General features: G+C 37.4%; 1 protein-coding gene across 2 annotated transcripts in view; it reads right to left on the bottom strand.

Moving 5' to 3' along the window:
- ANKRD44 (ankyrin repeat domain 44) overlaps positions 1–13445 on the bottom strand; it is a 724718-nt gene that overhangs the window by 62658 nt on the left and 648615 nt on the right. For both annotated transcript variants that reach the window (XM_063430205.1, XM_063430204.1), the window contains exon 26: positions 7328–7410. In XM_063430205.1, the coding sequence (XP_063286275.1) occupies positions 7328–7410 (83 nt within the window). The remainder of the gene's footprint in view (positions 1–7327; positions 7411–13445) is intronic.

The raw sequence follows: 13445 nt of genomic DNA on the forward strand, positions 1-13445 counted from the left end.
TCCATTAGTCTATTTATATGTTTATTTATTCTAATCCCTAAGTATACAAATTCTTCTGGTTGAGAGAAGCTATATTTGGTTTGATATTCAATCATTTTACTGGTTTCTAAATTTTTATACATGGCAATTGATTTTGTCATATTTAATTTATAGTTTGATATATTACTGTATAACTCGATTTCTGCCATTAATTGAGGAAGATAATTTTCTAAATCTTTAACATATAGAAGGGTATCATCTGCGTATAATGATATTTTTACGTCTCCATTAGATGTGTTAAGGCCCTTTATTAACTGATTTTGTCTTATTTTTAAAGCAAACATTTCTACTGTAATGATGTATAGGATTGGAGACAGGGGACATCCCTGCCTCGTTCCGTTTTCTAATCCAAACCAGGAAGAACAAATATTTTGGCCTACAGATCTTGCTAATGGATTAGCATACAAAGCTCCTATCGCGTCCAACATCCACCCTGAGATATTGAATGCTTCCAAGGCCTTAAACATGAATCCCCAGCTGACCCTGTCAAACGCTTTCTCTGCGTCTAAAGACAGGATCCGCAGGCGATCATTACTTTTATCCGACATATCCATTGCATCTATCAGCCTCCTCACATTATTTCCTGAGTTTCTCCCAGGGATAAATCCGCTTTGATCTGGGTTAATGATTTCAGACAGTATTGTTTTTAATCTCTTGGCTATAATTGATGCAAACAGCTAGACATCAACATTTATTAAGGAGATTGGTCTGTAATTTTTCACTTCGTTGATATTTTCCCAGGTTTTAATATTGGCAAGATGGTTGCCTTCAACATTTCTTGTGGAAACGCCCCCTTTTTTTATAGCGTCATTAAAAGTCCTAGTTAATGGATCTGCTACTATGTCCTTTATTACTTTATAGAACCTATTGCTAAAGCCATCTGGTCCTGGGGTTTTGAAGTATACTAATTTGTTTATTTGTTCCAATACTTCCTCCTTTGTAATGTCTTTGTTTAATTTTTCTCTTTGTTCTGTAGATATTTTTAGTATTTTCACGTCTTTAATATAATTATCTATTCTCTCATCTGAATTATTTCTAGGTAGATTATACAGAGATTTATAGGTGCTCTACATGTTTTTCCTTCATATATAATTTTATCAATTCTATTATCTGCTTTTTTTTTTTTTAGCTGATTTGTTAGAATTTTATCCGCCATATTTTGTCGATAATAATACATAGTTTTTAATTTAAACATTTTTTTTTTCTATATTTTATTTTTGATGGACTGTTTAATTTTTCCTATTTTTATTTGGCCTTCTTTATTTGAATTTGTCTTATAATCTTTGAAAGTTTGATATAGTTGAATATATAACGTAGCTAACCCCATTCCTTCTGTTTTTTGAGGTTTTTCTTTTATTCTTTATACAATGTCCTCTAATAGTTGCCTTATTTGCACACCATATTGTTAAATCTGACGACTCTAAGGAACTATTTTCTGTAAAAAAATATTCTCAAAAGTTCTTGAATTTCTTTATTGTAAAGAATTGACTTGTCTAATTTCCAGGTTGTCCTGGAATGATTGATTTTCCCTTCTTTTAGTTTCAGTATAATACTGTTGTGATCGGACCAGATCATTGTTTTAATCTGTATCTGTTCTACTTTTTCTATTGTTCTTGAGTCTCCTAGAAAAAAAATCTATCCTTGAATAAGAATTGTGGGGCCATGAGTAAAAGGTATATTCTTTAGTTGTGGGATTTCTTATTCTCCAAATATCATATAAGTAATTTGTTTTAATAATATTGGAAAAGGTTTTAGTGTTCCTTAAGCATGTTTTGTCTATAATTGTATTATTTTACCTGTGTTTATCCATTGCTATGTCTAAACCACAATTGAAACCCCCCCAAATAATATAGAGCCCATGGCAATTTTATCTACTCGTTCTAGAACTTGAGAGAATAATTTCATCTGATTGATATTGGGCAGATATACATTTACTAATGTATAAAGATCACCGTTACTTGTACAAACTAATATTAAAAACCTTCCTTCTATATCGCTATCCTGATGTTGTATTTCTACTTGTATATATTTTGAAAACATAATTGCCACTCCTGCTCTTTTTTCTTCTTTTTTTAGAAGCACTAATTACTAATGGAAAAAATCTTTCAAACCAACTGTTTCTTTCTTTAAGGGTCCAATGTGTCTCCTGTATCAGGGCCACTTGTATTTTCTCAGATATTAAATAATCGTTAAATGCTCATTTTTTACGAGAAGTATTTAGACCCTGGATGTTAATTGAAATTAATTTCACCATTCAGTGTCTAATAATCCATCCTCTCATACTTCCTCGGCGTTTATCCTTAACCACACTGACATCCACTACTGTACCTAATTCATTCATACTTCTCATACACTCATCCATTCTACCGTCTTCTACTGAGATCTCTATATTTCAGAGATCTTCACTCACATCAGCTTAAGATGCCTTCTTCTAGGCAATCTCTAAGTCCTATTAAGAACTCATGGGCGGAGTAATTTTGGCGTTGTGGAGGTGGATATATTTTCTGTAAATTTATAACTGTTGTTTACTTTATTTTTCTGATTCCTTTGTGCTTTCATCTATTGATATTGCTCTTCTTGTTTTTCCCATTTTTTCTCTTTTTACTAACTTCTCTCTTTGATACTGTGGCTTCAAAATAAATAAATAAATAAATAAATAAATAGCCGCAGGGTCCTGAGGGATCTGGGCCCGGGGCTAGACAGACCGAATACAGGACGGATAGGCGACGCTATACAGCTTATGACAGACTAAAGCACCAACAGTTGGAAACTCATGAGTTAGGACTTGACAACAGACGGTAGACCCTGATTACTGGTGCTGCCTTCAGGGACTCATGCTGCACTGGACATTTAACAACCTGGACAAGATTCACCTCATCTCACCGACGCCATGACTCCTGGACTGACAGGTGCTCCCTACATACATGTACAATTGAGACAGTCACCCATGACATAGACAATCTGGTGACCCCACTATATGTGGGTAATTCAATTATGTGGAGGTGGAGGTGGCTAGTAAACATATCTCGAGCTCTGCTATGGATGATTGTTGCGGGGGAAGGGTCGGCACTCGCATTAGGACTTGGGTCCCTACCATAGGTTCCTGCACGTGGACACCTTGGGTGGAGGCTTCGTGACATGGGAGTGTTGAGTGAGGGGCCGATAACTTGACTTAATCAGCACAGGGTACCTAAGCACCATTGAATAGATGCTAGTTCCTTACACGCGCACCCCAGCACATAGATAGGATCCCACTCCTGACACTACCACATATACAGATGACTCGATGGGGCCACTGGTCGTACCACCCAATCCTCGCTGGCCCGACTCTACATGAAGCTACCTCCGAGACTCACTGGTCTCCTTTTCCTTTACTATATTGTTATCTGACCTGATTCCTACCCCCTAAGGTGGTGACTGTTCACCTGATACATTTAATCCTGTTCTCCATGGGTGGGCCCCGGATAGACTATGTCCAACCAAAAGCAGCAGCACGCTATGAGTAAACAATCATACATATACACACACATTACTAGGGCACTCTAAGATGACGCTAGATCCCTGCACCCACATCTAGCGGAAGGGAAGCATGGAACTCGTCAATTGATCAATACTCAGAACTCCAGATCTTAAAATGTTTAATTGTATTAGTCATATTTAAATTGTAATATGTTGGGTTTTTTTGTCAATCTGTATTTTATTGAGGCATATTAGATGGGATACAGAATAGAGAGAGGGAAATGTGCATTTAGAAAACAGTATAGGGTTCAATAACAATGGTATCTAACATTTCCTTAGTATTTGTACCTCTTTTTTTCTTTATATATTATGGTTTAAAGTTGCTTTGGTAATCAGGTTTAGTCAATAAGCAGGTTAAGTCGCTTAACATTAACAAGTTGTAAGGGATTAAGTGCGCAAACTTTGTATAAAATAAATGTGCAGGTTCAATATTTCCCTTTTGTGTAAATTTTACTCAGATAATAGGAACACGCTAACACAGTAAGCGATTAGCTGCCTGCAACAGTTACAGGTCTCCAACCGCTTAATTAGATTTAAGCGTGCTTAATAAGAGTTAACCATTCCTCCTCCAACTTAACGATTAGTCAGGCGTTACTGAGTGGTTAATATCTGCTGAAATGAAACATGGAGTGTGAAACTATTCTAGTGTGTCTTTGAGGGTGATAGAGTTAACATTGCACTTTTTGATAATCAGAACATGAAAACATATTTAGTGTCAAACAGGCTAGTACGAGTCGACATGCTGATAGACTGGGTAGGTAGGTGATTGCCTATGTACGAGTCAACCCGCTAAAGTCATAGTACGTCAGGCTAGGTTTTAATGAGACAGGCATGGTAGCTGAAACATGTGAAGCAATAGATATATTTGAGTAGACTATGTCTATAGTAATATGTGAAGAGAGACTGCGTTTCTATACAGTAGAGAGGTGCATATGTTTTGTGTAAGGGTTGTCTATGGATCAAACCCTGGTAAATGATAGGCATCCCAGCATTCAATCAGTTAATGCTTAAGGCCCCTGGACCCAGGGGTGCATTAGCGCTGATGCAAAGGTACTCCCCACTGGGAATAGTGTTTGTCTAGACGTGTCACTGCTAGGGGCACAATAACCACAATTTAATACCGTTAGCTGGACGCTAAAAACATAGAGAGCAATGCAGAGTCCTTTGAGTATGCAGCTGCCGCCTCTCTCTGAGCAAGGCTCTGAATATAGGTACAGTCCCAGGATCTTCCGGTTCCTACCAGCGGCATAATTAATGCGAGTGCATGAACTGTTGGTCTCGTCGTATGCATAAAGGTGTAGCAAAATTATAGTGTCAAATCAATATTGTAAAGCAAACGTAAGTGGGCACAAAGTAATGCCAGTTGGTGTTAACTTGCATTATGCGAGACAATGTAGGGGTAGTCCAGGAGCCAAGCACATGTCGCCAGGAAAAGTTTGGCTGTTAAGCCTGTGGGGTGCCCATGAAGGTTCAGCCTATGCCCTTAGAGTGCTGGATACTTCCCAGGCACGAATGAGGGTTCAATTGTTTAGTGGCTGTGGTCCCAACAGAGTTCGGTGTTCCGGGTTTACAGGTCTCAGTGGTGTGTGTGCCTAGGGCCTGTGCTTGGATCATATGTTGGTCGTGGGTTTCGCCATGCGGGGGGTCCGTCGCTGGTTCTCACCTTTCAGGGCTTCGGCTCTGATTTAGACTGGAGGCCGCTCTGGCGTTGCGAGGGGGGTTCCACAGTAGGGTGCGTCGGGTGGTCGGGCGTATCCACGCCGCTACCGCTCTCATTGCCTGCTTGAAGGGTTGTCTCCGGGCTTTAAGCAGTACCCAGAAATAGGTGCGTAGCCGGTCAATGAAGGCCCCTGTGTGCTTGGGTGGTTTGACGTGCGTGTGCTTGAGCTCAAGCCGCGTCCGTGCCGCCATCTTGGCTGGGCCTACAAGGTCCCGTGTGATGGAAGGTTTTGCCGCTTTGTCAGGTGTGCTTATGGGGGTGATCGCCCCCAGCGAGGACCGGGATGACCCCCGCCGGTCCAGAGGGGGGGGGGGGGTAGCAGGGCTGTGATGGGTTTCTGCTTGAGAGCATGGCCTGTGCCAGGAGATCGGCCGCCTCTCCCAGTCCTCAGGCCTAGCTCAGGTATAGAACTCACGGTCGGCTTATGCTGTACCGCGGCGCATCGGTGCCGGACAAATATCATTTCGTTCCTGGAGCCTTTCTGCATTCTGTACCGCCCTCCGTTTGCCGCTAAAGCTCGTGTATCAGTCGGTAGCTCGACAAGTTTGTCTATTGCTGCAGGAGCTCTTACAATGTGCGACCGGCCATGTTAGCTGTCTGGCCCTGCCCCCTTTATGTTATTATTTATTCTTCTCTTTCTTCCTCTCTTCTCCTCTCTCTTTTATCTATTCCTCTTCTTTTATCTTAATTATCTCCTTTAATTTTTATTTATTATACCAGTTTATCTGATCCAGATTTTACAGTGGAGGGAGATGAGGGGGGAGGAGAGAAAACAAAGTACTAGCAGCAGACAGGTTTTGACCTCTCCTTTTAGTTGAGAGTTAACAATTCATTCTGCTGCCATAGAATATTTAGATTGTGCATTACACATGAAAATATAATTATACCTGATTACCCTACTTAATTACTGTTATTTACAGACCACAGTTCTGTTTAAAATGTGCCTCTCTTTTCCACAGCTATATGCTGTGGTGACATAGTTGAAAGTTAGATATTAATTAATTAATTAGCCACAGTCACGTTCTCCCAAAAACAAAAAAAACAAAACAAAAAAAAAAACCTAGGCTTTCAACCCAGTCAAACAGCTAAACAACAGTATTCAGCATGTATAAAGGTAGAAAAACAAAAAAAGGGGCTTTTATTGCACTTATCTCCGCGGGTGGGATCTTGTCTTTCACTACCGTCCCTATCTTCACTTCTTCGGTTTACACCGTCGGTTAGCATCCCGGAACAAACAAACCGGGATCTCTTGTTTCCGACCACGTCGCACCTTTTCTCGACCTCCACCCGCCCTCCTTAACTCCGCCCTTCGGTACGTGCTTCCGTACCTACGTCATCCTCCCAGTACTAACGCCCCCTGTTTGGATATGCGATGTTACTCCACTTATCTCTGCGGGTGGGATCTCGTCTTACTTATCTTAACCCCTTAAGGACCAAACTTCTGGAATAAAAGGGAATCATGACATGTCACACATGTCATGTGTCCTTAAGGGGTTAAACTACTGCTCAACATGCTCTTTCTGAAGTCAAGGTAGTCACGTGAAAGTCCAATCAAAAGCTTCTCATAGAGGCTTCATAGAGAAGCGTTAGATTGGACAATTTAACCAGCTCAGAGCATACACTCTGAGATGGCAAGGAGAGGGGGAAAGACTAGAAGGGAGTGAAAGGAGGAGAATGGAGGGCTTGAGCAAATTAAAAAGATTGGATGGGATAGGGAGGAGGGAGGGGATACAGAAGCTTCCCCTAAAGCAGTAAATGTCTATTGCCAGCGTAAGATATATAAAGAATCGACACATGTGCTGGAGGTGTATCTTGTACCTGGCACACAATTGCCAATAGCTCTAAAACACTGCACATCCAGACTCTTTCCACCATGACCACTTAAAAAAGCAGAAGTTGTCATTGTGGTTGAAGTAACCAAATTGGATGGTTTCATATAAATAGTACAGACATTGTTTCAGTTTTTCATTCAAACTATCTAGCTCCAAATGTAGTATAGTTCACCTTAATTAAACACAATCTATGTAGGTGGAAATCAAATTTACTTACGTTTGTAATGCTTTATTTGTTGCATTGATAAGGTATTTATCTTCTATCTTGTCAAGAATTAACATTGCACAATCTTTATGGCCCTGCAAGTAAAAATGTATCATATCAATTTCTAATTAGGAATATAATTGCATTAATCATTTTATGGCTGCAGTGTTTGATAAAACTTGAGATCAGAACTATGATGACTCAATGTGAAATCAGATGACTATTGTTAAAGCATTGTCACTAAAAATCCAATAAAGCAGTTATTCCCAACTCCTTTGTGGGAATAGGTTGTTTTATAAATAATCTAGTTAAACCACTTCTGAACCTTTAGAATTATAATTAAAGGGATTCCAAGGCACATTAGCCCCTTAAAGACACAGCTTTAGAAGTCTGTCTTGCACTTAAGCACACAGGCAATTTTTAAATTTTTTTGCAGTGTGTTGTCAGTTTATTTACACTGGCAGACATTTTGTGTTAAGATAGAAATTAAACATGTATACTGTAGGTCCCCATCAGAACAGAGGTGACTCCATGTTGTAACAAATTGCAAAGACAGACACATTTTTTTCTCTCTATACTCTATTCAGCATTTAGCAGAGGAATGCATCTAATGTAAACATTAGCATAGATGAGACATGATGTCTGCAGCAGAAGGGGGGTTGATGGCAACAACCCAGACACACACATATATATATAAACATCCACATATAACTAACTATAATTATGTTTAATTATATATAAATAGTACTAAGTTAATAATATTAGAATATTCATGGATATAATATCAATGAAGAAATTGGATTATTTACTAACGTTGGTGGAATATGCATAATAGACATTCATAAATCACATGTGTAACAGTACTAAGTGCTACACACAGTTCCACACAAGAAAACTAGACACAGGATTACCAATGACAGATAACACTACAGTAATTAATTTACTTTTAAATATTAAGGATCTGATGATACAAAGTTACAAAGTTACATTGTATTAAGAGGGTTAAACTAAGGCTATACGTGTCAGAAACTAACTTAATGGTACAAAACCAGACAGTAGGTCTGGTAAAAACCAAACCAAAACCTTTCGAAGTTTGAAAGCTTTTTGACGAATAGGTATCATAAAGCTAGCCAAGATGATGTCAAATGCATCACGAAATACAGATAACCCATTATACAAAATAGTAAATGGACCCCCTGACAATAATGTTCTGCCATGTAATTGCGCTATCTACTGACGAAAATCTAGACGATAGTCTGTAGGGAAGACACGCCCACCTTATTCTATTGGTCACTGTCAACTAGTGACGTATAGATAAATTCTCCTTTAAAAATTAAAGATAAAGGAGAGAAACACACTCTCTGGGGATGGGGTATCTAACTTCTAAGATCTAACAGCCCTCACCTGACTGTCTGTATCTTTCCCAACTTGACACTTAACTTGAAATTCTTCAAAATTCAGAACTCTGAAACTTTCCTCTCTCCCACAATTCTCAATTATACTTGCATACACCTTTACGGAATATCCTTAAGCTTGAAAGAAATTTTACCAAAAAATATGGTAATTATGCTGTTTTTTTTTAATTTAATTCAATTTAATTTAAATTAATAATTTTTTACTAATAGCAGGAATATACATTTGGGTAAAGGTTGGCCAGGTTTCAACTATTAGAAATCATAATTAGCTATGAAATATATTGCTCCAGATCCTTAACTGCAGAAAGGATAAGTGAATAATATAATTATATATTCTATATTAGAATTATTCTTATGGTTATTGGATGAAAAAGGAATGGTTAAATGATCTGGTATGATAAAGATCATATTGTAAATTGCAATATAAAAGGGCATATTTCTGATGAGAATTGTAGCCAATAGTGAGGAGGTAACAGACTGTCAGTCCAAAAATCCTTTTTATTGCTCTCTGCTGCGCTGTTGTGGGAAAGACGCTGTGAAAAGCTCTGTGTATAGGAATTTCAAGTTGATGCTGTGTAAGGAATTGCATCACTGATTTAAGTGTCCTGTCATAAATCTTGTTGAAAACTGCATACATGTCGATAAAATGTTGCTAGATTTAGCTGTCTGTAAATTGTGTTTAACCATTGCCATATTGTATAATTATAGTACACAAAACACAAGTATATACAGAAACAAAGTGGGACTAAGTGTGGTAGCACTAAATGCCACAGACCACCTGAGTGGAAACCCCTTACACCACTCAAAAGAATACAAACATATAATACATACAATGTAGTAGGTGGATCACACTTCTGAATAAATCTGTAAGATATATAAAAAAACAGTATAGTGTAATATTGTCTCCACAATAGTATGAGTCAAAATTGGAGTCAGGTCCTCACAAGCCTAGAGCCAAATCTCAACATATGGCTCTCATGGATGGCGCTGTGGAACTTTTGCTTAGGATGTCCCTTTCCTGTTTCCAGATGACCTTATGGTTACTCCAGCTGGATATTAACATAAGTTTCCCGAACAAGGTGGTGTCTTTAAGAAATAAGATTTTATTGCTCCACAATATGGAGTAAAACTATATAAAATGGTAAACATAAAATAAAAGAAAATAAATGTAAAAGAAGAATAGTAAATGGCTATATAAGCCGATGGAATAAGACCTGCCAATTGGCAATAGAAGTCCAATATGAGTCCAAAATATCCGAAACGCATTTCGCCCCGTACCAGGGGCTTTTTCAATCGGTGTCTGGAATTCTTCTGTATCTCGGCATCTTTTTAATCCCCTCATTCTTTCTACTTCCGGGTTCCGGCTATCGCACGTTTGGAACGCAACGTGCATTCCACAGCCGGCTATCGCACGTTTGGAACGCAAAGCACGTTCCACAGCCGACGGCATATGTTCCACTTCCGGGTGGCGCAGTCTGTGTCGGCTGATGTCACTGGAATGCATGCCGAGCTAATCGTGCGTTCCATTACGGAATTAGTGTGTATTCACATGCAATTTCCTATTAATTTTCATAAGTGCATTTCATAAACATATTATGTTTAATAGATTCTTACTCAAACGCCAGATTATGTTTTTTTCCTTCTTTGTTAAGTGTTTCTTGTTTTTCCCATATTTTATTCAATCCCTCTTCCTCTCAGGGCATATCATTTTTCTTTTTTTAAAAAGCTATTTTAAATGCCAAACCTTCTTTTAAAATTGTAAAAAGAGGGAAAAAAACACCAAACTGACATATTGAGTTTAAAGTTACAAGAGGAAGGGACCTCTCGAGAAGACAGGAGGAATCCAGAAGAGATTCTAAGTCCGGAGATAGAAATAGAGAAAGAAGAACAAATCTGGAACAAATACATATAGAAAGGCATCAAGCAAGTTCACCGTTTTTTCGGAAGGAACCCGCAACAGGAAGGCTCAAATGGCAAGAGAAACCCACATCATGGGAATCCCCAGGAAAACGCCACAGGTCCAAAGAACAAGAAACGGAAGAGGAAGAAAGAGGCAACAAAGAGAAGAAGGGGAGGTTATAGATCCCAATGGAATCTTTAACCTAACCGACTGCCCATTGACTAATGAAGAAACAAAGGTTCTACAAAAAGGCCTCAAGTTTGCTCCTACAGCTGAAATAGACAAATTTAAATTTTTTATTGATATGAATAAATTCATGAGAAATCTGTGTTTAAAAAAGTTTTTTAATGACAAAAACTGTTCAACAATCGAGCCTATAGATAGGAAACATAATTCATTATACGTACAAACACAATTGAAAGACAAATCCCTTTTTTCCCCCAGACACGTGATCTCTGATGGAATGAAAACATTTCAAACCATGGTGATGGGGGAAATAAATAAAATAAAAAAATTGAATAAGTTCCAACAAAGTATGTCTATAAAAGAAAAAACTATTAAAAAAAACAGAAGAAAAAAGATCTGGTTATTAAGCCGGCTGATAAAGGGGGTGGGATAGTAGTATTATCAAAATCTAAATATATGGAAGAATCTGAAAGAATCCTCTCAGATAATACGACATATCAGAAACTCAACTCCAATCCCACAAACAAGGTAAAAGAACTTTTTGGAGAATTTATTAAAAAGGAACTAGAAATGCAAATTCTTACAGAAAAAGAAGGTAAATATTTACAGATAGCACATCCAAAGATACCGTTTTTTTTATTTTTAACCAAAATACATAAAAACTCACTCAACCCACCAGGACGTCCAATCATATCAGGAATTGACTCCATATCCTCTAGAATTTCAGAGTATATTGACATGCTATTACAACCTATAGTCGCAAAAACGCTGTCCCATCTTAAGGATTCAATTCATATTTCACAAGTTTTAGATTCTACACAATGGAAAGAGAACTACCACTTAGTTACAAGTGATGTCACATCCTTGTACAGTATTATCCCGCATGAGATAGGGATAAAAGCGGTGAAATATTTTTTAGTCAAAGCGGATTTTAAAGATGAACAAATCGAGTTCATTTTAGAGGGTATTCACCTTATTTTAACTAATAATTTCTTCTGGTACCACGATACTTTTTATCTACAGATTAGAGGTACAGCGATGGGCACCAAATTCGCACCCAGCTACGCGAATCTATTCATGGCGAATTGGGAGGAACATTTTATTTACTCCAGCCACCCCTGGGTGTCGAATTTGGTGTCCTATTGCCGATACATAGACAACATTTTTTTTAATTTGGGATTATTCTGACAACTTCCCAAAGTCAGAAGGAAATTCCATTTTTAGACCTCCATATCTTTATACAGAATGGACAAATCAAAACGAAGATTTTTTTTAAAGCAGTGGATGCAAATGGGTACATTGAGAAATCTAGCTGTCACCATTGACCATAGCTAAATAACGCACCCAAGGGCCAATTTTTAAGGGTAAGGCAAAATTGTACCAATGACGAAGACAATATGACACAAGCCGGGAGGATAAAGGAACAGTTCAAAGAAAAGGGATATGAAGAAACCGAATTAGGTATGGCGATGGAAGAAGTGAAAAAAGCATCAAGAAAAGATTTATTAACTTATAAACCAAAAAACATACAACAGACATATACTAAAGAGATTCCTTTTATATGTAATTTTAACGGTAACCATAAGAAAATAAATAGGGCCATTAAGAAATATTGATATATTTTACAGGAAGATCCAGTTTTGAAAAATATATTACCAATACAACCATGCATAATCTATAGAGGGGCAGCTAATATTAAAAAAAAAACTAGTACGGAGTAGTGAAGGCCCAGCCAAAACAGAACACTTTTTGAACCAAAATAAAGGCTTTTTTGGTTGGGGGACGTGTCTGGCGTGCAGGACCACCAAGAGCAAAAAAAGACATCTAACTAATATCAAAGACCATATTAATAAGGAATTCACTATTAAGGAACAACTAACGTGTTTTTCAAAAGGAGTAATCTATGTGTTAAAATGCCCTTGTGGTCTGCTTTATATAGGTAGAACCATAAGATGTTTACACATAAGAATCTCCGAACACGTCCGCAATATTAAAAAAGGACTAGAGCCACATAGTGTATCCAATCATTTTAAAACTCACCACAACCAAAATGCAGATAATCTATTATTTTGCCCACGAAAACTTGTAAAGAAAGATTGGAGAGGAGGGGATTTTAATAAAAAAATTGGAATAGAAGAAATGAAATTTATATATAATGTTAATACCTTTATACCCCATGGGTTAAACTCAGATTTTGAGATTTGCCATTTCTTTTAAATATTAAAAAAAAGTTTATTAATAATACCTCTGTGTTAGAAACAATGAATATTTTATTGAATTTTTAATAATTATTTAATACTTTGTTATCCTTATAAATTATCAGCACTTTTTGCACATAGTAGCACTTTAAACTTAATATGTCAGTTTGGTGTTTTTTTCCCTCTTTTTACAATTTTAAAAGAAGGTTTGGCATTTAAAATAGCTTTTAAAAAAAAAGAAAAATTATATGCCCTGAGAGGAAGAGGGATTGAATAAAATATGGGAAAAACAAGAAACACTTAACAAAGAAGGAAAAAAACATAATCTGGCGTTTGAGTAAGAATCTATTAAACATAATATGTTTATGAAATGCACTTATGAAAATTATTAGGAAATTGCATGTGAATACACACTAATTCCGTAATGGAAC

This window comes from Pelobates fuscus, chromosome 8 (genome assembly GCF_036172605.1).
Source record: "Pelobates fuscus isolate aPelFus1 chromosome 8, aPelFus1.pri, whole genome shotgun sequence".
NCBI classification, from domain to species: domain Eukaryota; kingdom Metazoa; phylum Chordata; class Amphibia; order Anura; family Pelobatidae; genus Pelobates; species Pelobates fuscus.